Consider the following 26077-nt stretch of genomic DNA (forward strand, 5'->3'; position numbering starts at 1 on the left):
GTTGGTTTGTGACCAAAACTGTACTCAATACTCCAAATTAGGCCTCACAATTGTCTTCTACAACTCCATTACTCAATACCTTGATTTATGAAGGCCAGTGTGCCAAGAGACATTGACCATAATATATAGGAGCAGAATGAGACCATTCAGCCCATTGAGTCTGCTCCATCATGTCATGATAGCTGATCCATTTCCCTGCTCAGCCCCAGTCTCATAACTCTTCTCCCTGTATCCCTTTATGCCCCGAGTCATGAAGAATCTATCAACCTCTGCCTTAAACATACCCAGTGACTTGGCCTCCACAGCTGCCTGTGGCACCAACCACCAGCTGGCTAAATAAATTCCTCCTCATCTCCATTCTAAAAGGATGTCCCTCTATTTAGAGGCTGTATCCTCTGGTCTTAGATTCCAAACCTTCCTTTACAACCCTATCTACCAGCATGGATATCCTCACTAATCCCAACACTGAACTGATTCCACAACCTATGGACTCTTTCAGGGACTCTATAACTTGTTCTCAATATTGACTATTGTTGTTTGTTTTCTTTTTTGGATTTGCATAGCTTGTTGTCTTTTGGTTGCTTGTCCGTCTCTGCATGTTTCACTGTCTATTGTGTTTCTTTGTATTTACTGTGAATGCCCGCAAGAAAATGGATCTTAGGGTTGCATTTGGTGACATATATCCTTTGACAATAAATCTTTGAGCATAACCAGGACTAACAAACAACCAATGTGTAAAAAGACAAACCGTGCAAATAATAAATACTGTATATAGAAAGAGAAGTATAGCCCAGCTTTCAACAGCCAAATACATACAATACTGTACTTGATATTATGAATTCGTGTAAACTAGCTGTACTACCTCTACCTAAATATTAACACTATTTGCCTCATTTATCTAAGAGCAATGTCTGCCACAATAATAAACTGAAACATAATATTGACAGTCAGGGTATAAACACATCGAAACTGTATACATCTAGATTGCCCATGGACAGATATACAGCAACATCACTGCACAATACAGTTTACAGTAACAAACTCGTGGTAACAAGGCAGTATTGAGAACGGTCTCAATTCAATAGGAATTGTATTGACGACCATCAGAATTCCACCAAGCCCGGCTGCGAGAGGAGGAGGGTTAGCAACCCCATCCCGTAAAGACCCAGAGCTACAGAAACGCCGACAGAATCTCCAGAGGAGAGGATGCGTCTTCACCGGGCTACACCTAGGGCAAACTGAAAAACTGGCCCAGGACTGGGGACTCTGGCGAGCTGCTGTTGGCGGCCTATGCCACAGTCGGGGTAAGTAAGTATTATCAGGGTTTATTAATGCAGAGATTAGGCACTGACCTGGATCGCTGTAAATCGAAAGCGGCGCTGCCAATCTGGCCCTGCTCCAGGCAGTAGTTGGGCACTGACGCCTGTCTCAGGAAAGCAGTGGGCACAATTCCCAGAGTGAAGGAATTGATCCTCCCCCTGGGGGAAGCGCCCGCGCCGCCGGTGTGCACCCTGCGCTCGGCACACCTCGCCGTCGGCTCCCCTTCCGCTGCATTCCCGCAGCTCGCAGCGCCGGCTCTGCAGGACAGGCAGGAGTCGGTGCGGGTCGGTGCTTCCTCCTCGTCCTCCTGCGCTTCACCCTCACCCTGCGCCGGACGCCCATCCAGGGAGATGTTGGTGAGGAAGCTGAGAGCCGCCTGCCTTCTCCTCGGGTCTATGCGCTTCTTGGGGGGCTCCAGGCTGCCGTGAGCGGCGTGCAGTGCGGCCGAGCTGCTGTTGCCGCGCGTAGCAGCCGCCATCGCCTAGTGCTAATGCCAACCCTCTGCCCGCTGTCTGCAGATGTGGATTTATATCACTATGCATGTAGAAATCTGTCCGAGTATGTTATAGATGTGAATGCATATCTGTCCGCTCGTGTGTCTGTGTCCGCATCTACGTGTGGGTACATGAGCGAGCGTGAAGCTGCACCGCACCGTGCGGACACTTTGAAGCGCTCCGGCAGTCCCCGGACTGGGATGGGGCGGAGAGAGGGGTGGGAAGGGGAAGGGAGGGGAGGGAGGAAGGAGAGAGAGGGGAGGAGAGATAGGGGAAGAGAGAGAGGGTAGGGAGGGAGGAGGGAGAGGGGAGGGATGAGGGAGGAGGGGAGGGAGGGAGGAGGGGAGGGAGGGAGGGAGGAGGGGAGGGAGGGAGGAGGGAGGAGGGGAGGGAGGGAGGAGGGGAGGGAGGAGGGAGGAGGGGGGGAGGGAGGAGGGAGGAGGGGGGGAGGGAGGAGGGAGGAGGGAGGAGGGGGGGAGGGAGGAGGGAGGAGGGGGGGAGGGAGGAGGGAGGAGGGGAGGGAGGGGAGGGAGGGAGGGAGGAGGGGAGGGAGGGAGGGAGGGAGGGAGGGAGGGGAGGGAGGGAGGGGAGGGAGGGAGGGGAGGGAGGGAGGAGGGAGGAGGGGAGGGAGGGAGGAGAGGGAGGGAGGGAGGGAGGAGGGAGGGAGGGAGGGAGGGAGGGGGAGGGAGGGGAGGGAGGGAGGGAGGGAGGAGGGAGGGAGGGAGGAGGGAGGGGAGGGAGGAGGGAGGGGAGGGAGGAGGGAGGAGGGGAGGGAGGAGGGAGGGAGGAGAGAGAGGGGAGGGAGGGAGGAGAGAGAGGGGAGGAGAGAGAGGGAGGGGAGGGAGGAGAGAGAGGGTAGGGAGGGAGGAGAGAGAGGGGAGGGAGAGGGGAGGGAGAGGGGAGGGAGAGGGGAGGGAGAGAGGGAGGGGAGGGAGAGAGGGAGGAGAGAGAGGGGAGGGAGGGAGGAGAGAGGGGAGGGAGGGAGGGGAGAGAGGGGAGGGAGGGAGGAGAGAGAGGGGAGGGAGGGAGGGGAGAGAGGGGAGGGAGGGAGGGAGAGAGAGAGGGAGGGAGGGAGGGAGAGAGAGGGGAGGGGAGGGAGGGAGGAGAGAGAGGGGAGGAAGGGAGGAGAGAGAGGGGAGGGGGGGAGGGAGGAGAGAGAGGGGAGGGGGAGGGAGGAGAGAGAGGGGAGGGGGAGGGAGGAGAGAGAGGGGAGGGGGGAGGGAGGAGAGAGAGGGGAGGGGGGAGGGAGGAGAGAGAGAGGGAGGGAGGGAGGGGGAGAGAGAGGGGAGGGAGGAGAGAGAGAGGGAGGGAGGAGAGAGAGGGGAGGGAGGGAGGGAGAGAGGGGAGGGAGGGAGGGAGAGAGGGGAGGGAGGGAGGGAGAGAGGGGAGGGAGGGAGGAGAGAGAGGGGAGGGAGGGAGGGAGGGAGGAGAGAGAGGGGAGGGAGGGAGGGAGGGAGGAGAGAGAGGGAGGAGAGAGAGGAGAGAGAGGGAGGAGAGAGAGGGGAGGGAGGGGAGGGAGAGAGAGAGGGGAGGGAGGGAGAGAGGGGAGGGAGGGAGGGAGGAGAGAGAGGGGGGGAGGGAGGAGGGAGGAGGGGGGGGAGGGAGGAGGGAGGAGGGGAGGGAGGGAGGAGGGGAGGGAGGGAGGGGAGGGAGGGAGGAGGGAGGAGGGGAGGGAGGGAGGAGGTAGGAGGGGAGGGAGGGAGGAGGGAGGGGAGGGAGAGGGAGGGAGGGAGGAGGGAGGGGAGGGAGGGAGGAGGGAGGGGAGGGAGGGAGGGGAGGGAGGAGGGAGGGAGGGAGGGAGGGAGGGAGGAGAGAGAGAGGGAGGGAGGGAGGAGAGAGGAGGGAGGGAGGAGAGAGAGGGGAGGGAGGGAGGAGAGAGAGGGGAGGAGAGAGAGGGAGGGGAGGGAGGAGAGAGAGGGTAGGGAGGGAGGAGAGAGAGGGGAGGGAGAGGGGAGGGAGAGGGGAGGGAGAGAGGGAGGGGAGGGAGAGAGGGAGGAGAGAGAGGAGGGAGGGAGGAGAGAGGGGAGGGAGGGAGGAGAGAGAGGGGAGGGAGGGAGGAGAGAGAGGGGAGGGAGGGAGGGGAGAGAGGGGAGGGAGGGAGGAGAGAGAGGGAGGGAGGGAGGAGAGAGAGGGGAGGGAGGGAGGGAGGAGAGAGAGAGAGGGAGGGAGGGAGGGAGGAGAGAGAGGGGAGGAAGGGAGGAGAGAGAGGGGAGGGGGGAGGGAGGAGAGAGAGGGGAGGGGGAGGGAGGAGAGAGAGGGGAGGGGGGAGGGAGGAGAGAGAGGGGAGGGGGGAGGGAGGAGAGAGAGGGGAGGGAGGGAGGGAGGGAGGAGAGAGAGGGGAGGGAGGAGAGAGAGGGGAGGGAGGGAGGGAGAGAGGGGAGGGAGGGAGGGAGAGAGGGGAGGGAGGGAGGAGAGAGAGGGGAGGGAGGGAGGGAGGGAGGAGAGAGAGGGGAGGGAGGGAGGGAGGGAGGAGAGAGAGGGGGAGAGAGAGAGGGGAGGAGAGAGAGGAGAGAGAGGAGAGGAGAGGGAGGGAGGGGAGGGAGAGAGAGAGGGGAGGGAGGGAGAGAGGGGAGGGAGGGAGGGAGGAGAGAGAGGGGAGGGAGGGAGGAGGGGAGGGAGGGAGGGAGGAGAGAGAGGGGAGGGAGGGGAGGGAGGGAGGGAGGAGAGAGGGGAGGGGGGAGGAGAGAGGGGAGGGAGAGAGGGGAGGGAGAGAGGAGAGAGGGGAGGGAGGGAGGAGAGAGGGGAGGGAGGGAGGAGAGAGGGGGAGGGAGGGAGGAGAGAGGGGGGGAGGGAGGAGAGGAGGGAGGGAGGGAGGGAGGGAGGAGAGAGGGGAGGGAGGGAGGGAGGGAGGGAGAGAGAGGGGAGGAGGGAGGGAGGGGAGAGAGGGGAGGAGGGAGGGAGGGGAGAGAGGGGAGGAGGGAGGGAGGAGAGAGGGGAGGGAGGGGAGAGAGAGGGGATGAGGGAGGGAGGGGAGAGAGGGGAGGAGGGAGGGAGGGGAGAGAGGGGAGGAGGGAGGGAGGAGAGGGAGGGGAGGGAGGGGAGAGAGGGGAGGAGGGAGGGAGGAGAGAGAGGGGAGGGAGGAGAGAGAGGGGAGGGAGGAGAGAGAGGGGAGGGAGGAGGGAGAGGGGAGAGAGGGGAGGGAGGGAGGGAGGAGAGAGAGGGGAGGGAGGGAGGGAGGGGAGAGAGGGGAGGGAGGGAGGGAGGGGAGGGAGGGAGGGAGGGGAGGGAGGGAGGGAGGAGAGAGAGGGGAGGGAGGGAGGGAGGAGAGAGGGGAGGGGGGAGGAGGGAGGGAGGAGAGAGGGGAGGGGGGAGGAGAGAGGGGGGGAGGGGGGAGGAGAGAGGGAGGGAGGGAGGAGAGAGGGGAGGGAGGGAGGGGAGAGAGGGGAGGGAGGGAGGGGAGAGAGGGGAGGGAGGGAGGGGAGAGAGGGGAGGGAGGGAGGGGAGAGAGGGGAGGGAGGGAGGGAGGAGAGAGAGGGAGGGAGGGAGGGAGGAGAGAGGGGAGGGGGGAGGAGGGAGGGAGGAGAGAGGGGAGGGGGAGGAGAGGGGGGAGGAGAGAGGGAGGGAGGGAGGAGAGAGGGGAGGGGAGGGAGGGAGGAGAGAGGGGAGGGAGGGAGGGGAGAGAGAGGGGAGGGAGGGAGGAGAGAGGGGAGGGAGGGAGGGGAGAGAGAGGGGAGGGAGGGGAGAGAGGGCAGGGAGGGAGGGAGGAGAGAGGGGAGGGAGGGAGGGGAGAGAGGGGAGGGAGGGAGGGGAGAGAGGGGAGGGAGGGAGGGAGAGAGAGGGGAGGGGAGGGAGGGAGAGAGAGAGGGGAGGAGGGAGGAGAGAGAGGGAGGGGGGAGGGAGAGAGAGAGGGGAGGGGGGAGGGAGGAGAGAGAGGGGAGGGGGAGGGAGGAGAGAGAGGGGAGGGGGGAGGGAGGAGAGAGAGGGGAGGGGGGAGGGAGGAGAGAGAGGGGAGGGAGGGAGGGAGGGAGGAGAGAGAGGGGAGGGAGGAGAGAGAGGGGAGGGAGGGAGGGAGAGAGGGGAGGGAGGGAGGGAGAGAGGGGAGGGAGGGAGGAGAGAGAGGGGAGGGAGGGAGGGAGGGAGGGAGAGAGAGGGGAGGGAGGGAGGGAGGGAGGGGAGAGAGAGGGGAGGAGAGGGAGGGAGGGAGGAGAGAGAGGGAGGAGAGAGAGGGAGGAGAGAGAGGAGAGAGAGGGAGGAGAGAGAGGGGAGGGAGGGGAGGGAGAGAGAGAGGGGAGGGAGAGAGAGAGGGGAGGGAGGGAGAGAGGGGAGGGAGGGAGAGAGGGGAGGGAGGGAGGGAGGAGAGAGAGGGGAGGGAGGGAGGAGGGGAGGGAGGGAGGGAGGAGAGAGAGGGGAGGGAGGGGAGGGAGGGGAGGGAGGGAGGGAGGGAGGAGAGAGGGGAGGGGGGAGGAGAGAGGGGAGGGAGAGAGGGGAGGGAGAGAGGAGAGAGGGGAGGGAGGGAGGAGAGAGGGGAGGGAGGGAGGAGAGAGGGGGGAGGGAGGGAGGAGAGAGGGAGGGAGGGAGGAGAGAGGGGAGGGAGGGGAGAGAGAGGGGAGGAGGGAGGGAGGGGAGAGAGGGGAGGAGGGAGGGAGGGGAGAGAGGGGAGGAGGGAGGGAGGAGAGAGGGGAGGGAGGGGAGAGAGAGGGGATGAGGGAGGGAGGGGAGAGAGGGGAGGAGGGAGGGAGGGGAGAGAGGGGAGGAGGGAGGGAGGGGAGAGAGGGGGGAGGGAGAGGGGGAGAGGGGAGGAGGGAGGGAGGGGAGGGAGGGAGGGAGAGGGGAGGAGGGAGGGAGGAGAGAGAGGGGAGGGAGGAGAGAGAGGGGAGGGAGGAGAGAGAGGGGAGGGAGGAGGGAGAGGGGAGAGAGGGGAGGGAGGGAGGGAGGGAGGAGAGAGAGGGGAGGGAGGGAGGGAGGGAGAGAGGGGAGGGAGGGAGGGAGGGGAGGGAGGGAGGGAGGAGAGAGGGGAGGGGGGAGGAGGGAGGGAGGAGAGAGGGGAGGGGGGAGGAGAGAGGGGGGAGGAGAGAGGGGAGGGAGGGAGGAGAGAGGGGAGGGAGGGAGGGGAGAGAGAGGGGAGGGAGGGGAGAGAGGGCAGGGAGGGAGGGAGGGAGGGGAGAGAGAGGGGAGGGAGGGGAGAGAGGGCAGGGAGGGAGGGAGGAGAGAGGGGAGGGAGGGAGGGGAGAGAGGGGAGGGAGGGAGGGGAGAGAGGGGAGGGAGGGAGGGGAGAGAGAGGGGAGGGGAGGGAGGGAGGGAGAGAGAGGGGAGGAAGGGAGGAGAGAGAGGGGAGGGGGGAGGGAGGAGAGAGAGGGGAGGGGGAGGGAGGAGAGAGAGGGGAGGGGGGAGGGAGGAGAGAGAGGGGAGGGGGGAGGGAGGAGAGAGAGAGAGGGAGGGAGGGAGGGAGGGAGAGAGAGAGAGAGAGAGAGAGGGAGGAGAGAGAGGGGAGGGAGGGAGGGAGAGAGGGGAGGGAGGGAGGGAGAGAGGGGAGGAGGGAGGGAGGAGAGAGAGAGGGAGGGAGGGAGGGAGAGAGAGAGAGGGAGGGAGGGAGGGAGGGAGGAGAGAGAGGGGAGGGAGGGAGGGAGGGAGGAGAGAGAGGGAGGAGGGAGGGAGGGAGGAGAGAGAGGAGAGAGAGAGAGGAGAGAGAGAGGAGAGAGAGGGAGGAGAGAGAGGGGAGGGAGGGGAGGGAGAGAGAGAGGGGAGGGAGAGAGAGAGGGGAGGGAGGGAGAGAGGGGAGGGAGGGAGGGAGGAGAGAGAGGGGAGGGAGGGAGGAGGGGAGGGAGGGAGGGAGGAGAGAGAGGGGAGGGAGGGGAGTGAGGGAGGGAGGGAGGGAGGAGAGAGGGGAGGGGGGAGGAGAGAGGGGAGGGAGAGAGGGGAGGGAGAGAGGAGAGAGGGGAGGGAGGGAGGAGAGAGGGGAGGGAGGGAGGAGAGAGGGGGGGAGGGAGGGAGGAGAGAGGGGGGGAGGGAGGGAGGAGAGAGGGGAGGGAGGGGAGAGAGAGGGGAGGAGGGAGGGAGGGGAGAGAGGGGAGGAGGGAGGGAGGGGAGAGAGGGGAGGAGGGAGGGAGGAGAGAGGGGAGGGAGGGGAGAGAGAGGGGATGAGGGAGGGAGGGGAGAGAGGGGAGGAGGGAGGGAGGGGAGAGAGGGGAGGAGGGAGGGAGGGGAGAGAGGGGAGGAGGGAGGGAGGAGAGGGAGGGGAGGGAGGGGAGAGAGGGGAGGAGGGAGGGAGGAGAGAGAGGGGAGGGAGGAGAGAGAGGGGAGGGAGGAGAGAGAGGGGAGGGAGGAGGGAGAGGGGAGAGAGGGGAGGGAGGGAGGGAGGGAGGAGAGAGAGGGGAGGGAGGGAGGGAGGGGAGAGAGGGGAGGGAGGGAGGGAGGGAGGGAGGGAGGGAGGAGAGAGGGGAGGGGGGAGGAGGGAGGGAGGAGAGAGGGGAGGGGGGAGGAGAGAGGGGGGAGGGGGGAGGAGAGAGGGAGGGAGGGAGGAGAGAGGGAGGGAGGGAGGGGAGAGAGGGGAGGGAGGGAGGGGAGAGAGGGGAGGGAGGGAGGGGAGAGAGGGGAGGGAGGGAGGGGAGAGAGGGGAGGGAGGGAGGGAGGAGAGAGGGGAGGGAGGGAGGGAGGAGAGAGGGGAGGGGGGAGGAGGGAGGGAGGAGAGAGGGGAGGGGGAGGAGAGGGGGGGAGGAGAGAGGGGAGGGAGGGAGGAGAGAGGGGAGGGAGGGAGGGGAGAGAGAGGGGAGGGAGGGGAGAGAGGGCAGGGAGGGAGGGAGGAGAGAGGGGAGGGAGGGAGGGGAGAGAGGGGAGGGAGGGAGGGGAGAGAGGGGAGGGAGGGAGGGAGAGAGAGGGGAGGGAGGGAGGGGAGAGAGGGGAGGGAGGGAGGGGAGAGAGGGGAGGGAGGGAGGGGAGAGAGGGGAGGGAGGGGAGGGGAGAGAGGGAGGGAGGGAGGGAGGAGAGAGAGGGGAGGGAGGAGAGAGAGGGGAGGGAGGGAGGAGAGAGAGGGGAGGGAGGGAGGAGAGAGAGGGGAGGGAGGGAGGAGAGAGAGGGGAGGGAGGGAGGAGAGAGAGGGGAGGGAGGAGAGAGAGGGGAGGGAGGGAGGGAGGAGAGAGAGGGGAGGGAGGGAGGGAGGAGAGAGAGGGGAGGGAGGGAGGGAGGAGAGAGAGGGGAGGGAGGGAGGGAGGGAGAGAGGGGAGGGAGGGAGGAGAGAGGGGAGGGAGGGAGGAGAGAGGGGAGGGAGGGAGGGAGGAGAGAGAGGGGAGGGAGGGAGGAGAGAGAGGGTAAGGAGGGAGGAGAGAGAGGGGAGGGAGGGAGAGAGGGGAGGGAGGGAGAGAGGGGAGGGAGGGAGAGAGGGGAGGGAGGGAGGGAGAGAGGGGAGGGAGGGAGGGAGAGAGGGGAGGGAGGGAGGGAGAGGGGAGGGAGGGAGGGAGAGGGGAGGGAGGGAGGGAGAGGGGAGGGAGGGAGGGAGGAGAGCGAGGGGAGGGAGGAGGGAGGGAGGGAGAGAGGGGAGAGAGGGAGGGAGAGAGGGGAGGGGGAGAGAGAGGGAGGGAGAGAGGGGAGGGAGGGAGAGAGGGAGGGAGAGAGGGGAGGGAGAGAGGGGAGGGAGAGAGGGGAGGGAGAGAGGGGAGGGAGGGGAGGGAGAGAGGGGAGGGAGAGAGGGAGGGAGGGAGAGAGGGGAGGGAGGGAGAGAGGGGAGGGAGGGAGAGGAGAGAGAGGGGAGGGAGGGAGGAGAGAGAGGGGAGGGAGGGAGGGAGGAGAGAGGGAGGGAGGGAGGGAGGAGAGAGGGGAGGGAGGGAGGGGAGAGAGGGGAGGGAGGGAAGGGAGAGAGAGGGGAGGGAGGGAAGGGAGAGAGAGGGGAGGGAGGGAGGGGAGAGAGAGGGGAGGGAGGGGAGAGAGAGGGGAGGGGGGAGGGAGGGGAGAGAGAGGGGAGGGGGGAGGGAGGGAGGGAGGGGGGGGGGGGGGGAGGGAGGGAGGGGGGAGGGGGGAGGGAGGGGGGAGGGGGGAGGGAGGGAGGGAGGGAGGGAGGGGGGGGGGAGGGAGGGGGGGGGAGGGGGGAGGGGGGAGGGGGGAGGGAGGGGGGAGGGAGGGAGGGGGGAGGGGGGAGGGAGGGGGGGGGGGGGGAGGGGGGAGGGAGGGGGGAGGGGGGAGGGAGGGGGGAGGGGGGGAGGGAGGGAGGGAGGGGGGAGGGGGGAGGGAGGGAGGGGGGAGGGGGGAGGGAGGGAGGGGGGAGGGGGGAGGGAGTGAGGGGGGAGGGGAGGGGGGGAGGGAGGGGGGAGAGAGGGGAGGGGGGGAGAGAGGGGAGGGAGGGAGGGGGGGAGGGAGGGAGGGGGGAGAGAGGGGAGGGAGGGAGGGGAGAGAGGGGAGAGAGGGGAGGAGGGAGGGAGGGGATAGAGGGGAGGAGGGAGGGAGGGGATAGAGGGGAGGAGGGAGGGAGGGGATAGAGGGGAGGAGGGAGGCAGGAGAGAGAGGGGAGGGTGGGAGGAGAGAGAGGGGAGGGTGGGAGGAGAGAGAGGGGAGGGTGGGAGGGAGGAGAGAGAGGGGAGGGAGGAGAGAGAGGGGAGGGAGGGAGGGAAGGAGGAGAGAGAGGGGAGGGAGGGAGGGAGGAGAGAGAGGGGAGGGAGGGAGGGAGGAGAGAGAGGGGAGGGAGGGAGGAGAGAGAGGGGAATGAGGGAGGGAGGAGAGAGAGGGGAGGGAGGGAGGAGAGAGAGGGGAGGGAGGGAGGAGAGAGAGGGGTGGGAGGGAGGAGAGAGAGGGGAGGGAGGGAGGAGGAGAGGGGAGGGAGGGAGGGAGGAGAGAGAGGAGGGAGGGAGGGAGGAGAGAGAGAGAGGGGAGGGAGGGAGGAGAGAGAGGGGTGGGAGGGAGGAGAGAGAGGGGAGGGAGGGAGGAGAGAGAGGGGAGGGAGGGAGGAGAGAGAGGGGAGGGAGGGAGGAGAGAGAGGGGAGGGAGGGAGGAGAGAGAGGGGAGGGAGGGTGGGAGGAGAGAGAGGGGAGGGAGGAGAGAGAGGGGAGGGAGGGAGGAGAGAGAGGGGAGGGAGGAGAGAGAGTGGAGGGAGGGAGAGAGAGGGGAGGGAGGAGAGAGAGTGGAGGGAGGCAGGAGAGAGAGGGGAGGGGGGAGGGAGGGAGGGAGGAGAGAGAGGGGAGGGGGGAGGGAGGGAGGGAGGAGAGAGAGGGGAGGGAGGGAGGGAGGGAGGAGAGAGGGGAGGGAGGGAGGGAGGGAGGAGAGAGAGGGGAGGGAGGGAGGGGAGAGAGAGGGGAGGGAGGGAGGGGAGAGAGAGGGGAGGGAGGGAGGGGAGAGAGAGGGGAGGGAGGGAGGGGAGAGAGGGGAGGGAGGGAGGGGAGGGAGGGGAGGGAGGGAGGGAGGGGAGGAGGGGAGGGAGGGAGGGAGGGGAGAGAGGGGAGGGGAGGGAGGGAGGGAGGGGAGGAGGGGAGGGAGGGAGGGAGGGGAGAGAGGGGAGGAGGGGAGGGAGGGGAGGGAGGGGAGAGAGGGGAGGAGCGGAGGGAGGGGAGGGAGGGAGGGAAGGAGGAGAGAGAGGGGAGGGAGGGAAGGAGGAGAGAGAGGGGAGGGAGGGAGGAGAGAGAGGGGAGGGAGGGAGGAGAGAGAGGGGAATGAGGGAGGGAGGAGAGAGAGGGGAGGGAGGGAGGAGAGAGAGGGGAGGGAGGGAGGAGAGAGAGGGGAGGGAGGGAGGAGAGAGAGGGGTGGGAGGGAGGAGAGAGAGGGGAGGGAGGGAGGAGAGAGAGGGGAGGGAGGGAGGAGAGAGAGGGGAGGGAGGGAGGAGAGAGAGGGGAGGGAGGGAGGAGAGAGAGGGGAGGGAGGGAGGAGAGAGAGGGGAGGGAGGGAGGAGAGAGAGGGGAGGGAGGGAGGGAGGAGAGAGAGGGGAGGGAGGGAGGAGAGAGAGGGGAGGGAGGGAGAGAGAGTGGAGGGAGGAGAGAGAGGGGAGGGAGGAGAGAGAGTGGAGGGAGGGAGGAGAGAGAGGGAGGAGGAGAGGGAGGGAGGGAGGAGAGAGAGGGGAGGGGGAGGGAGGGAGGGAGGAGAGAGAGGGGAGGGAGGGAGGGAGGGAGGGAGAGGGAGGGAGGGAGGGAGGGAGGAGAGAGAGGGGAGGGAGGGAGGGAGGGAGGGAGAGAGAGGGAGGGAGGGAGGGAGGGAGGGGGGAGAGAGAGGGAGGGAGGGAGGGAGAGAGAGGGGAGGGAGGGAGGGGAGAGAGAGGGGAGGGAGGGAGGGAGAGAGAGGGGAGGGAGGGAGGGGAGAGAGAGGGGAGGGAGGGAGGGGAGAGAGAGAGGGAGGGAGGGAGGGGAGAGAGGGGAGGGAGGGAGGGAGAGAGGGAGGGAGGGAGGGAGGGAGGGGAGAGAGGGAGGAGGGAGGGAGGGAGGGAGGGAGGAGGGGAGGGAGGGGAGGGAGGGGAGGGAGGGGAGGGAGGGAGGGAGGGGAGGGAGGGAGGGAGGGGAGGGAGGGAGAGAGGGGAGGAGGGGAGGGAGGGGAGAGAGGGGAGGAGGGGAGGGAGGGGAGGGAGGGGCGGGAGGGGAGAGAGGGGAGGGAGGGAGGGAGGGGAGAGAGGGGAGGGAGGGAGGGAGGAGAGAGATGGGAGGGAGGAGAGAGATGGGAGGGAGGAGAGAGAGGGGAGGGAGGGAGGAGAGAGAGGGGAGGGAGGAGAGAGAGGGGAGGGAGGAGAGAGAGGGGAGGGAGGGAGGAGAGAGAGGGGAGGGAGGGAGGGAGGAGAGAGAGGGGAGGGAGGGAGGGAGGAGAGAGAGGGGAGGGAGGGAGGAGAGAGAGGGGAGGGAGGGAGGAGAGAGAGGGGAGGGAGGGAGGAGAGAGAGGGGAGGGAGGGAGGAGAGAGAGGGGAGGGAGGAGAGAGAGTGGAGGGAGGGAGAGAGAGGGGAGGGAGGAGAGAGAGTGGAGGGAGGGAGGAGAGAGAGGGGAGGGGGGAGGGAGGGAGGTAGGAGAGAGAGGGGAGGGGGGAGGGAGGGAGGGAGGAGAGAGAGGGGAGGGAGGGAGGGAGGGAGGAGAGAGGGGAGGGAGGGAGGGAGGGAGGAGAGAGAGGGGAGGGAGGGAGGGGAGAGAGAGGGGAGGGAGGGAGGGGAGAGAGAGGGGAGGGAGGGAGGGGAGAGAGAGGGGAGGGAGGGAGGGGAGAGAGGGGAGGGAGGGAGGGGAGAGAGGGGAGGGAGGGAGGGGAGAGAGGGGAGGGAGGGAGGGGAGAGAGGGGAGGGAGGGAGGGGAGAGAGGGGAGGGAGGGAGGGAGGGGAGAGAGGGGAGGGGAGAGAGGGGAGGGGAGGGAGGGAGGGAGGGGAGAGAGGGGAGGAGGGGAGAGAGGGGAGGAGGGGAGGGAGGGGAGGGAGGGAGGGGAGAGAGGGGAGGAGGGGAGGGAGGGGAGGGAGGGGAGAGAGGGGAGGGAGGGGAGAGAGGGGAGGAGGGGAGGGAGGGGAGGGAGGGAGGGAGGGGAGAGAGGGGAGGGAGGGAGGGAGGGGAGAGAGGGGAGGGAGGGAGGGGAGAGAGGGGAGGGAGGGAGGGGAGGGAGGGGAGGGAGGGGAGAGAGGGGAGGGAGGGGAGGGAGGGGCGGGAGGGGAGAGAGGGGAGGGAGGGAGGGAGGAGAGAGATGGGAGGGAGGAGAGAGATGGGAGGGAGGAGAGAGAGGGGAGGGAGGGAGGAGAGAGAGGGGAGGGAGGAGAGAGAGGGGAGGGAGGAGAGAGAGGGGAGGGAGGAGAGAGAGGGGAGGGAGGGAGGAGAGAGAGGGGAGGGAGGGAGGGAGGAGAGAGAGGGGAGGGAGGGAGGGAGAGAGAGGGGAGGGAGGGAGGAGAGAGGGGGAGGGAGGAGAGAGAGGGGAGGGAGGGAGGAGAGAGAGGGGGGGAGGGAGGAGAGAGAGGGGGGAGGGAGGAGAGAGAGAGGGGGGAGGGAGGAGAGAGAGAGGAGGGAGGGAGGAGAGAGAGGGGAGGGAGGGAGGAGAGAGAGGGGAGGGAGGGAGGGAGGAGAGAGAGGGGAGGGAGGGAGGGAGGAGAGAGAGGGGAGGGAGGGAGGGAGGAGAGAGAGGGGAGGGAGGGAGGGAGAGAGGGGAGGGAGGGAGGAGAGAGGGGGAGGGAGGGAGGGAGGAGAGAGGGGGAGGGAGGGAGGAGAGAGGGGGAGGGAGGGAGGGAGGGAGGAGAGAGAGGGGGGAGGGAGGGAGGGAGGAGAGAGGGGAGGGAGGGAGGGGAGAGAGAGGGGAGGGAGGGAGGGGAGAGAGAGGGGAGGGAGGGGAGAGAGAGGGGAGGGAGGGAGGGGAGAGAGAGGGGAGGGAGGGGAGAGAGAGGGGAGGGAGGGGAGGGAGGGGAGAGAGAGGGGAGGGAGGGGAGAGAGAGGGGAGGGAGGGGAGGGAGGGGAGAGGGAGGGGAGGGAGGGGAGAGGGAGGGGAGGGAGGGGAGAGAGAGGGGAGGGAGGGGAGAGAGAGGGGAGGGAGGGGAGAGAGAGGGGAGGGAGGGAGGGGAGGGAGGGCAGAGAGGGGAGGAGGGAGGGAGGGGAGAGAGGGGAGGAGGGAGGGAGGGGAGAGAGGGGAGGAGGGAGGGAGGGGAGAGAGGGGAGGGAGGAGAGAGAGGGGAGGGAGGAGAGAGAGAGAGGGGGGAGGGAGGAGAGAGAGAGGGGAGGGAGGGAGGGAGTAGAGAGAGGGGAGGGAGGGAGGGAGTAGAGAGAGGGGAGGGAGGGAGGAGAGAGAGGGGAGGGAGGAGAGAGAAGGGAGGGAGGGAGGAGAAGGGAGGGAGGGAGGAGAAGGGAGGGAGGGAGGAGAGAGAGGGGAGGGAGGGAGGGAGGAGAGAGAAGGGAGGGAGGAGAGAGGAGGGAGGGAGGAGAGAGAGGGGAGGGAGGGAGGAGAGAGAGGGGAGGGAGGGAGGAGAGAGAGGGGAGGGAGGGAGGGAGGAGAGAGGGGGGGAGGGAGGGAGGGAGGAGAGAGGGGGGAGGGAGGGAGGAGAGAGGGGGGAGGGAGGGAGGGAGGAGAGAGAGGGGAGGGAGGGAGGAGAGAGAGGGGAGGGAGGGAGGAGAGAGAAGGGAGGGAGGAGAGGGGGGAGGGAGGAGAGAGAGGGGAGGGAGGGGGAGGGGAGGAGGGGGTGAGGGGAGGAGGGGGTGAGGGGAGGAGGGGGAGAGGGGATGGGAGGGAGGAGGGGAGGGGGAGAGGGGAGGGAGGGGAGGGGAGGGAGGGGGAGGGGAGAGGGGAGGGGAGGGAGGGGAGGGGAGGGAGGGGGAGGGGAGAGGGGAGGGGAGGAGGAGGGGGGAGGGGAGGGGAGGAGGGGGGAGGGAGGGGAGGGGAGGAGGGGGAGGGAGGGGTGGTGAGGGAGGGGAGGAGAGAGAGAGGGCAGGGAGGGGAGGAGAGGGAGGGGAGGAGGGGGAGGGGAGGAGAGGGAGGGGAGGAGAGGAGAGAGAGGGGAGGGGAGGAGAGATAAGGGAGCGAGGAGAGGGAGGAGGGGAGGAGGGGGAAGGAGAGGAGGGGAGGGAGAGGAGGGGAGGGAGAGGAGGGGAGGAGGGGAGGAGAGAAGAGGGAGGGGAGGGGAGGGCAGAGAGGGGAGGGGAGAGAGGGGAGAGGGAGGAGGGGAGGGGGGAGGAGGGGAGGGGGGAGGAGGGGAGGGAGGGGAGGGGAGAGAGGGGAGAGGGAGGGGGGAGGAGGGGAGGGAGGGGAGTGGGAAGCTGAGGGGGAGAGATGGGAGGGGAGGGGGAGGGGAGGTGGGGGAGTGGAGGGGGAGGGGAGGTGGGGGAGTGGAGGGGGAGGGGAGGTGGGGGAGGGGAGGTGGGGGAGTGGAGGGAGGAGGGGAGGGAGGGGGGAGGTGAGGGGAGGAGGGGAGGGAGGGGGAGGTGGGGGAGGGGAGGGGATGAGGGGGAGGGGAGGGGAGAGAGGGGATGGAGGGGAGGGGAGGGTGGGGAGGAGGGGGATGGAGGAGAGGGGAGGGGGAAGGAGGGGAGGGGAAGGAGGAGAGGGGAGGAGGGGGATGGAGGGGAGGAGAGAGGGGGAGGGAGCGGAGGAGAGAGACGGGAGGGAGGATAGGAAGGGGAGGGAGGGGGAGGGAGGATAGGAAGGGGAGGGAGGGGGAGGGGAGGGGGAGGGGAGGGGAGGGAGGGGGAGGAGGGGGAGGGGAGGAGAGAAGAGGGAGGGGAGGAGAGAGGGGGAGGGAGGGGAGGAGAGGAGAGAAGAGGGAGGGGGAGGGGAGGAGAGGGAGGGGGAGGGGAGGAGAGGGAGGGGGAGGGGAGGAGGGGAGGGGAGGGTGGGGAGGAGGGGGATGGAGGAGAGGGGAGGGGGAAGGAGGGGAGGGGAAGGAGGAGAGGGGAGGAGGGGAGGAGAGAGAGAGGGGAGGGAGGGGAGGAGAGAGGGAGGGGAGGAGAGAGGGGGAGGGAGCGGAGGAGAGAGACGGGAGGGAGGATAGGAAGGGGAGGGAGGGGGAGGAGAGGAGAGAGAGGGGAGGAGAGAAGAGGGAGGGGGAGGGGAGGGAGGGGGAGGAGGGGGAGGGGAGGAGAGAAGAGGGAGGGGAGGAGAGAGGGGGAGGGAGGGGAGGAGAGGAGAGAAGAGGGAGGGGGAGGGGAGGAGAGGGAGGGGGAGGGGAGGAGGGGAGGGAGGGGATGGAGGGGAGGGGAGGGTGGGGAGGAGGGGGATGGAGGAGAGGGGAGGGGGAAGGAGGGGAGGGGAAGGAGGAGAGGGGAGGAGGGGAGGAGAGAGAGAGGGGAGGGAGGGGAGGAGAGAGGGAGGGGAGGAGAGAGGGGGAGGGAGCGGAGGAGAGAGACGGGAGGGAGGATAGGAAGGGGAGGGAGGGGGAGGGGAGGAGAGAGAGGGGGAGGAGAGAAGAGGGAGGGGGAGGGGAGGAGAGAGAGGGGAGGGAGGTAACTGGGAGGTGGAGCGGTCAGCGGAGGAGGAGGAGGGAACAGAGAGAAGGGGTGGGGAGGGTGGAAAGGAAGTGAGTGGGGTGGGGGAAGGGAAGTGGGAGGTGAGGACTGGAGGGTGGGAAAAACACGGAGAGTTTCGAGCAGTTGTAACACCACGTCCAAGACAAGTGGGCGTTGTGGCTCCTGCGTGCCGCCGTGTCACTGGGTTTCGGGGTTTCCGGACTCTCCAACACACTCACTGTGCATTTCGGAGACCAGGTCCCTTTGCAGGAAGCCGAGCGCCGCGGTCTCTGTCCTCTGCCGTCTGCTCTCGGTACTTTGGCAGCCCTGGCGCTGATTGTTGAGTTTGTGTACGCGAAACTGCGAACTCGTAAGGCAGTATACGGTGTAAAATACCGCAATAACCAAAGCGATAGTGGTCTTCGCAGTTCATCCTGTTCTGCACCAGGCGGGGCCATGATATCGCTCAAATTACTGGAAGTCTTAGCTCGGCCTTCAACCATCTGTTGACAGAACAGATCAGCACAAGAACAGACCCTTCGGCCCACAAAGTTTTGCCGAAACAATTAAATTAGTAATCAAGTGGCCAACTAAACGAATCCGTCTGCCTAAATAATGCAATATCCTTCCATTTTCCTCGCATTCATGTGCCGATCTAAACGGATCTTACAAGTCCCTGACGTACGCCATCCCAGGCAGAGCCTTTCAGGAGCCCACCACTCCCTGTGCAAGAAAACACCTCCTTTGAAATTCCCCCTCTCACCATAAGTGTTGACTTCTGGTACTAGACATTTCAACCCGAGGGAAAAAAGATACTGGCTCTCTACTCTTTCTGTGACAGCCATAATTTATAAATCTCTGTCAGATCTCTCAGCTTCTGCCGCTCCGGAGATAACAACCCAAGTTTACCCAGCCTCAGAGTCATGATTCCAGATGCCTTCTGGACCAGGTAACATCCCAGTCAACTTTTGATCTTCGCCAAAGCTTCGACATCCTTCCTATAGTGGGGTGACCAGGACTGTATGCATGTGTGGGGCTGTAGTCCAACTGTTCAGTTGGAAGAAACTGGGCAGAAAATATTTTTTTAAATCTGAAGATAATAGGTCAATGAGCAGCTGGTGGTGGGGGAATCCGGAACACCTTTTTAGGTCTATGACCTGTAGACTACAGAACTCTACAGCACAGTCCGGGCCTTTCTGCCCACTTTCAACCAACTCTAAATTCAATCTAACACTTTCATATAACCATATAACAATTACAGCACGGAAACAGGCCATCTCAGCCCCTCTAGTCTGTGCCGAACTCTTACTCTCACCTAGTCCCACCAACCTGCACTCAGCCCATAATCCTCCATTCCTTTCCTGTTCGTATATCTATCCAATTTAACTTTAAATGACAACATCGAACCTGCCTCAACCACTTCTGCTGGAAGCTCATTCCACACAGCTACCACTCTCTGAGTAAAGTTCCCCCTCACGTTACCCCTAAACGTTTGCCCTTTAACTCTTAACTCATATCCTCTTGTTTGAATCTCCCCCACTCTCAATGGAAAAAGCCTATCAACTCTACCTATCCCCCTCATAACTTTAAACACCTCTATCAAGTCCCCCCTCAACCTTCTATGCTCCAAAGAATAAAACCCCAACTTGTTCAACCTTTCTCTGTAACTTAGAAGATGAAACCCAGGCAAAATTTTAGTAAACCTCCTCTGTACTCTCTCAATTTTATTGACATCTTTCCTATAATTCGGTGACCAGCCCTGTACACAATACTCCAAATTTGGCTTCACCAATGCCTTATACAATTTCAACATTACATCCCAACTCCTATACTCAATGCTCTGATTAATAAAGGCCAGCATACCAAAAGCTTTCTTCACCACCCTATCCACATGAGATTCCACCTTCAGGGAACTATGCACAATTATTCCTAGATCCCTCTGTTCTACTGCATTCCTCAATGCCCTACCATTTACCATGTATGTCCTATTTTGATTAGTCCTACCAAAATGTAGCACCTCACATTTTTCAGCATTAAACTCCATCTGCCATCTTTCAGCCCACTCTTCTAACTGGCCTAAATCTCTCTGCAAGCTTTGAAAACCTACTTCATTATACACAACGCCACCTATCTTAGTATCATCTGCATACTTACTAATCCAATTTACCATCCCATCATCCAGATCATTAATATATATGACAAACAACACTGGACGCAGTACAAATCCCTGAGGCACACCGCTACACACCGTCCTCCAATCTGACACACAGTTATCTACCACTACTCTCTGGCGTCTCCCATCCAGCCACTGCTGAATCCATTTTACTACTTTGATATTAATGCCTAACGATTGAACCTTCCTAACTAACCTAACAAGGTTCCATGTGGAAGCTTGTCAAAGGCCTTACTGAAGTCCATATAAACAACATCCACTGCTTTACCCTCATCAACTTTCCTAGTAACCTCTTCAAAAAATTGAATAAGATCTGTCAAACATAACCTTCCACACACAAATCCATGTTGACTGTTCCTAATCAGACCCTGTCTATCCAGATAATTATATATACCATCTCTAAGAATACTTTCCATCAATTTACCCACCACTGACGTCAAACTCACAGGCCGATAATTGCTAAGTTTACTCTTAGAACCCTTTTTAAACAATGGAACCACATGAGTAATACGCCAATCCTCCGGCACCATCCCTGTTTCTAATGACATTTGAAATATTTCTGTCAGAGCCCTTGCTATTTCTACACTAACTTCACTCAAGGTCCTAGGGAATATCCTGTCTGGACCCAGAGACTTATCCACTTTTATATTCCTTAAAAGCGCCAGTACTTCCTCTTCTTTAATCATCATACTTTCCATAACTACCCTTCTTGTTTCCTTTACCTTACACAATTCAATATTCTTCACCTTAGTGAATACCGAAGAAAAGAAATTGTTCAAAATCTGCCCCATCTCTTTTGGCTCCGCTCATAGCTGTCCACTCTGATTCTCTAAGGGACCTGCATTTTTCTATTATCCATGTGCCAAAGTGTTTCTTAAATGGCCCTAATGTATCTGCCATCACCACCTTTGACATCCCCCTATACTTTCCTCCAATCATCTTAAAATTATGCATGCTTGTATTGGTCGTTGTTGCCTGGCTGTCCACTGAATCTGTATCTATTACTATCTTGCAACACGCGTAAAGGTTGCTGGTGAACGCAGCAGGCCAGGCAGCATCTCTAGGAAGAGGTGCAGTCGACGTTTCCTGCTGCGTTCACCAGCAACTTTTATGTGTGTTGCTTGAAAATCCAGCATCTGCAGATTTCCTCGTGTTTGCCTATTACTATCTTGTACACTTCTATCAAATCACATCTCATCCTGCTTCACTCCAAAGAGAAAAGCGCTAGCTCACTCAGAGTATCCATATGCAGTTTTCATTAGGTCCCAGAAGCATTAACCCAACCACTGAGACTGCAGAGAAAATTGTGGAGGAATTTGATGGATGAATTTGTAATCAAAAAGACCATGAGATATAGGAGCAGAATTAGGCCATCTGGCCCATCAAGTCTACTCCGCCATTCAATCATGGCTGATGCTTTTTTTTCTCCTCCTCAACCCCAGTTCCCGGCCTTCTCCCCATAACCTTTGATGCCATGTCCAATCATGAACCTATCAATCTCTGCCTTAAATACAACCAATGACCTGGCCTCCACAGCTGCATGTGGCAACAAATTCCACATATTCACCACCCTTTGGCTAAAGAAATTTCTCCACATCTCTGTTTTGAAAGGGCGCCCCTCTATCCTGAGGCTGTGCCCTCTTGTCCTAGACTCTCCCACCATGGGAAACATCCTTTCCACATCTGCTCTGTCCAGGCCTTTCCACATTCAAAAGGTTTCAATGAGATCCCCCCTCATCCTTCTGAATTCCAGCGAGTACAGACCCAGAACCATCAAACATTCCTCGTATGATAACCCTTTCATTCCTTGTTGACCTCCTCTGAACCCTCTCCAATGCCAGCACATCTTTTCTAAGATGAGAGGCCCAAGACTGTTCACAATACTCAAGGTGAGGCCTCACCAGTGCCTTATAAAGCCTCAGCATCACATCTCTGCTCTTGTATTCTAGACCTCTTGAAATGAATGCTAACATGGCATTTGCCTTCCTCACCACTGACTCAACCTGCAAGTTAACCTTCAGGGTGTTCTGCACAAGGAATCCCAAGTCCCTCTGCATCTCAGATTCCTGTATTTTCTCCCTGTTTAGAAAATAGTCTGCACATTTATTTCTACAACCGAACTGCATGACTATGCATTTTCCAACATTGTACTTCATTTGCCACTTCCTTGCCCATTCTCCTAATCTGTCTAAGTCCTTCTGTATAAAAGTATAGTGGGGGAATATTAGAGGTAAGTTTTTTTATATAAAGAACGGTGGGTGCATGAAACACTCCACCAGGAGTGGTGGTAGAGGCAGATACATTATTTCAGTATTTGGATAGATAGGGAAATTTAGGTTGGTGCTGGATCCAAATGAAAGAATTTGTAGAATCTCTACAAAATGGCTTTTTAGAACATCTTGTGGTTGAGCCCACTAGGTGAAAGGCTATTCTGGATTGGGTGTTGTGTAATGAAATGGATCTGACTAACGAGCTTAAAATAAATGAACCATTAGGGGCAAGTGGTCATGATATGATAGAATTCACCCTGAAATTTGAGAAGGAGACGCTAAAGTCAGATGTATCAGTATTATTGTGGAGTAAAGGGAATTACAGAGGCATGAGGGAGGATCTGGCCAAAGCTGGTTGGAAGGGGACACTAGCTGAGATGACAGCACAAAAGCAGCAGCTGGCATTTCTGGGAGCAATTCAGAAGGCACAGGATAGATTCATCTCAAAGAAGAAGTATTCTAAAGGCAAGATGACACAACCATGGCTGACAAGGGTAAAACAGAAGTGAGAGTACTTATTGGATCACCGGAAAATAACACAGGAGAGGTAATAATAGGGGACAAGGAGATGGCAGATGGACTAAATAAGTATTTTGCATCCGTCTTCACCGTGGAAGACACCGGCAGTATGCCAGGAGTTCGAGAGTATCGGGGCTGAAGTGAATGCAGTTGCTATTACTAGGGAGACAGTGCTTGGGAAGCTGAAAGGGCTGAAGGTAGGTCAGTCATTTGGTCCACATGGACTACACATGTTCTAAAAGAGATGAATGTGGAGATGATGGAGGCATTGGTATTAATTTTTTAAGAATCACTAGATTCTGGCATGGTTTCGGAGGACTAGAAAAATCCAAATGTCACTCCACTCATCAACAAGGGAGGGGAGCAGAAGAGGGAAATTATTGGCCAGTTAGCCTGACTTCAGTGGTAGGGAGGATGTTGGAGTCGACTGTTGAGGATGAGGTCTCAAGGTACTTGGAAGCACATGATAAAATAGGCCAAAGTCAGCACGGTTTCCTTCAGGGAAAATCCTGCCTGACAAATTTGTTGGAATTCTTTGAGGAAAGAACAAGCAGGATAGACAAAGGAGAATTAATGGATGCTGTGTACTTTGAATTTCAGAAAATCTCCAAAATTGTGCTGCATATGAGGCTGCTAAACAAGGTAAGAGTCCATAGTATTACAGGAAAGATATTAGTATGTGGCAATACATAATAAATTACAGTAAGAAATATGTCTATATAAGTAGTGCAAAAACAGCGCAAAAAACATAGTGAGGTAGTGTACCTGTGTTCGTTATCTATTCAGAAATCTGATGGCAGAGGGCAACAGGCTGTTCCTAAAGAGTTGAGTGTGTGTCTTCAGGCTCCTGAAGCTCTTCCTTTCTGGCGGCAATGAGAAGATGCTTGTCCTGGGTGATGAGGATCCTGAATGTTTTCTGAAGGTGTCCTCAGTGCTGGAGAGGCTGGTGCCCATGATGGAGCTAGCTGTTTACAACTCTCTGCAGCCTTTTCCGATTCTGTGCAGTGGCCCCTAATGATGTGGAAACAGACAGATTTACCATCTCATTACTGGTTTCTGTGATCATACATGGTGCGTGGAACCACAGTTTATAGAAACATAGAAAATAGGTGCAGGAGTAGGCCATTCGGCCCTTCGAGCCTGCACCGCCATTTATTATGATCATGGCTGATCATCCAACTCAGAACCCAGCCTTCCCTCCATACCCCCTGACCCCTGTAGCCACAAGGGCCATATCTAACTTCCTTTTAAACATAGCTAATGAACTGGCCTCAACAGTTTGCTGTGGCAGAGAATTCCACAGATTCACCACTCTCTGTGTGAAGAAGTTTTTCCTAACCTCGGTCCTAAAAGGCTTCCCCTCTATCCTCAAACTGTGACCCCTCGTTCTAGACCTCCCCAACATCGGGAACAATCTTCCTGCATCTAGCCTGTCCAATCCCTTTAGGATCTTATACGTTTCAATCAGATCCCCCCTCAATCTTCTAAATTCCAACGAGTACAAGCCCAGTTCATCCAGTCTTTCTTCATATGAAAGACCTGCCATCCCAGGAATCAATGCAGCAATATATGCAGCAATGCCCAGGATAGCAAGAGACCGCAGAGAGCTGGAGTTGCTTCCTTGGCTTCACATCTACCATCCATGCCAGGACCACAGGCTCAAAAGCTGTTACTTCTGCCAAGACAGAGAAATTCTGCAGATGCTGGAAATCCAAGCTACATACACAAAATGCTAGAGGAACTCAGCAAGCCAGACAGTATCTGTGGAAAAGAGTAAACAGTCACCCCACTAGCCTATGTGTCCAGCACATAATACTCCGTAACTTCCACCACCTCCAACCGGATTCCAACACCAAGCACATCTTTCCCTCACCCCCACTTTCTGCTTTCCACAAGGATCGCTCCCTATGCGTCTCCCTTGTCTATTCGTCCCTCTCCACTGAGCACCCTCCAGGTACTTATCCGTGTAAGCAATCAAGTGCCACACCTGCCCCTACACCTCCTCCCTCACTACCATTCACGGACCTAAAGAGTCCTTCAGGGTGAGGTGACCTGTAAATCTGTTGGGGTCACCCGACGTGGATTGGAAGACCGCTTTGCCAAGCACCTATGATCCATCCACCATAAAAGACGGGATTTCCCAGTGGCCACGCATTTCAATTCTACTTCCCATTCCCACTCTAACACATGGCGTCCTCTACTGTCATGATGAGGCCACACTCAGGTTGGAGGAGCAACACCTCAAGTTCCATCTGGGTAGCCTCCAACCTGATGGCATGAACATTGACTTCTCAAACATCCAGTAATTTCCTCCCCGTTTCCCTCTCTCACCTTATCTCCTTACCTGTCCATCACCCCCTTCCCTTTCTTAGATGATCCTCTACCCTCTCCAGCCCTTTATCTCTTTTACCAATCAACTTCCCAGTCTTCCCCCCCTCTCAGTTTCACCTATCACCTACCACCTACCACCTCGTACTTCTTCCTCCCCTCCCCACAGTTTCTTGCTCTGATTTCTCATCATTTTTTCCAGTCCTGATGAAGGGTCTCGGCCCAAAACATCAACTGTTTCCTCCTTTCCATTGATGCTGCCTGGCCTGCTGAGTTCCTCCAGCATTCTGTGTGTTGCTTCTGCCAAGCCATCAGACTGATCAATTCCTCCACCCATTATCCCACTCCACCAACCCCAACTACCACTACTTTGTTATTTCCTGTCAGAGTCACCTTATGTAGAGACAATCTTGTGCCTAGCATCACTTCATGGACATCCAATTAATCTATGAATATAAGCCATCTTATGTATTTATATTTACTGTTTTTATTATTGTGTTCTTAATGCTTATTATGATTCTTATGTTGCATCAAATATGGATTACAATCACTTCATTCTCTTTTATATTTGTATCCTGAAGAATGACAATCAACAATCTTGAATCTTCCAAACACGAGGAACTCTGCAGATGCTGGAAATTCAGGCAACACACATCAAAGTTGCTGGTGAACGCAGCAGGCCAGGCAGCATCTCTAGGAAGAGGTAAAGTCGACGTTTCGGGCCGAGACCCTTCGTCAGAACTAACTGAAGGAAGAGCTAGTAAGAGATTTGAAAGTGGTAGGGGGAGGGGGAGATCCAAAATGATAGGAGAAGACAGGAAGGGGAGGGATGGAGCCAAGAGCTGGAAAGTTGATTGGCAAAAGGGATATGAAACTTTCATCCCTCCACCAACAGCAACTTCTAAGTGTGATCTTGAATCTTGAATGTCCGTCACTGGAAGCTTGAAGAAGCGGCGCCTTAAGGCCCTCACCCCTGGGCACACCCTCTTCTCATTGCTTTTATCCTGGGCACGCCCTCTTCTCATTGCTCATATCAGGGAGAAGCTACAGGAGCCTGAAGACTCACACTCAACACTTTAGAAATGCCATCAGATTCTGAACGGTCCATGAACCCGTCAAGACTACCTCATGATTTGTCTTTTGCACCATTTATTGATTTTGTAACTTATGGTAATTTTTAATGTGTCGCACTGTACTGCTGCCACAACACAACAATTTTCATGGTATATGTCAGTGATAATAAACCTGATTCTGATTCTGTTAATTACCTTGGAAATTTGAGGTTGTGATGGGATCACACCAAAAGATAGGATGAGGAGCAGGATACAATGAATTTTGGGGTATCTGACCTGACCAAAATTTAAATAGCTACAAGAATAACTTCCCAGAGAACATGAGCTGCAATATCTTTTGTCTAAATCCAGCAACACTCCATTTTTAGCCTCTTATTCTCTTAACCTCAGATGTCTGGGTCCAGTTGTACAAGTGGTCATCACAACTGGGGTCTTCCTTGGTTACAGTGCCTTGTCAGTCCCTCGGTCTCCAGGAGCTGCCTACCTGACCATTGGATCTCACTGTGGATATCATCTGACCAATCCACTAGAGATGCCTTTGCATGTCCCTATCTCATTGGGCTATGAGGCCCATCGCTACCCCAGTGTGGCCACTGTCACTTGCAAACAGCTACATGGAGCCACATTTGAGAGCTGAGTGTCTGGTGGGGACCAAGTGTGAGTGAGCTGCCCTACAATTGGCACAGCAAGCCTCTTTACCAAAGGTCTTCTCTCTGGACAACCTATTTTATAGATACAGAGTAGTACAAGAGGAATTTTATGGTAGTAGCTTGTCATTGGAAACAAAGAATAATTATTCACCATGGTATGTCAAAACACAAGTGAATCACTGAACCCACAGCTGGATGTTGTGCTCCAATAAGGCACCAAAAGTGAAATGGTCGCAATCTACGTCTGTTCGATTCTTGGTTGAAGCATAGTTTAAGGGTGAATCATATTTAATTCTATATTTTATTTAAAAAATGGGCAGTATTAAAATGTAATGCAAGGATAAAAAAAAACATTACGGGAATCATATATGGGCCTCCAAATAGTAGCCAAGATGTAGGGTTGAGATTACAAAGGGAGCTGGAAAAGATATGTAATAAGGGTAATGACACAACTGTAATGAGGTAC

General features: G+C 59.5%; 1 protein-coding gene and 1 long non-coding RNA gene across 3 annotated transcripts in view; one reads left to right on the plus strand and one right to left on the minus strand.

Moving 5' to 3' along the window:
• Positions 1-2026, minus strand: part of LOC134356477 (CDK5 and ABL1 enzyme substrate 1-like) — a 213411-nt gene extending 211385 nt beyond the window's left edge. For both annotated transcript variants that reach the window (XM_063067438.1, XM_063067435.1), the window contains exon 1: positions 1353-2026. In XM_063067438.1, the coding sequence (XP_062923508.1) occupies positions 1353-1798 (446 nt within the window). In that variant the 5' untranslated portion in view covers positions 1799-2026. The remainder of the gene's footprint in view (positions 1-1352) is intronic.
• On the plus strand, positions 1565-26077 carry LOC134356491 (uncharacterized). The gene is made up of 3 exons (XR_010020367.1): positions 1565-1676; positions 22161-22202; positions 24470-26077. It is a non-coding gene; the product is annotated as an uncharacterized LOC134356491 (long non-coding RNA).

Source organism: Mobula hypostoma, chromosome 1 (genome assembly GCF_963921235.1).
Source record: "Mobula hypostoma chromosome 1, sMobHyp1.1, whole genome shotgun sequence".
NCBI lineage: Eukaryota > Metazoa > Chordata > Chondrichthyes > Myliobatiformes > Myliobatidae > Mobula > Mobula hypostoma.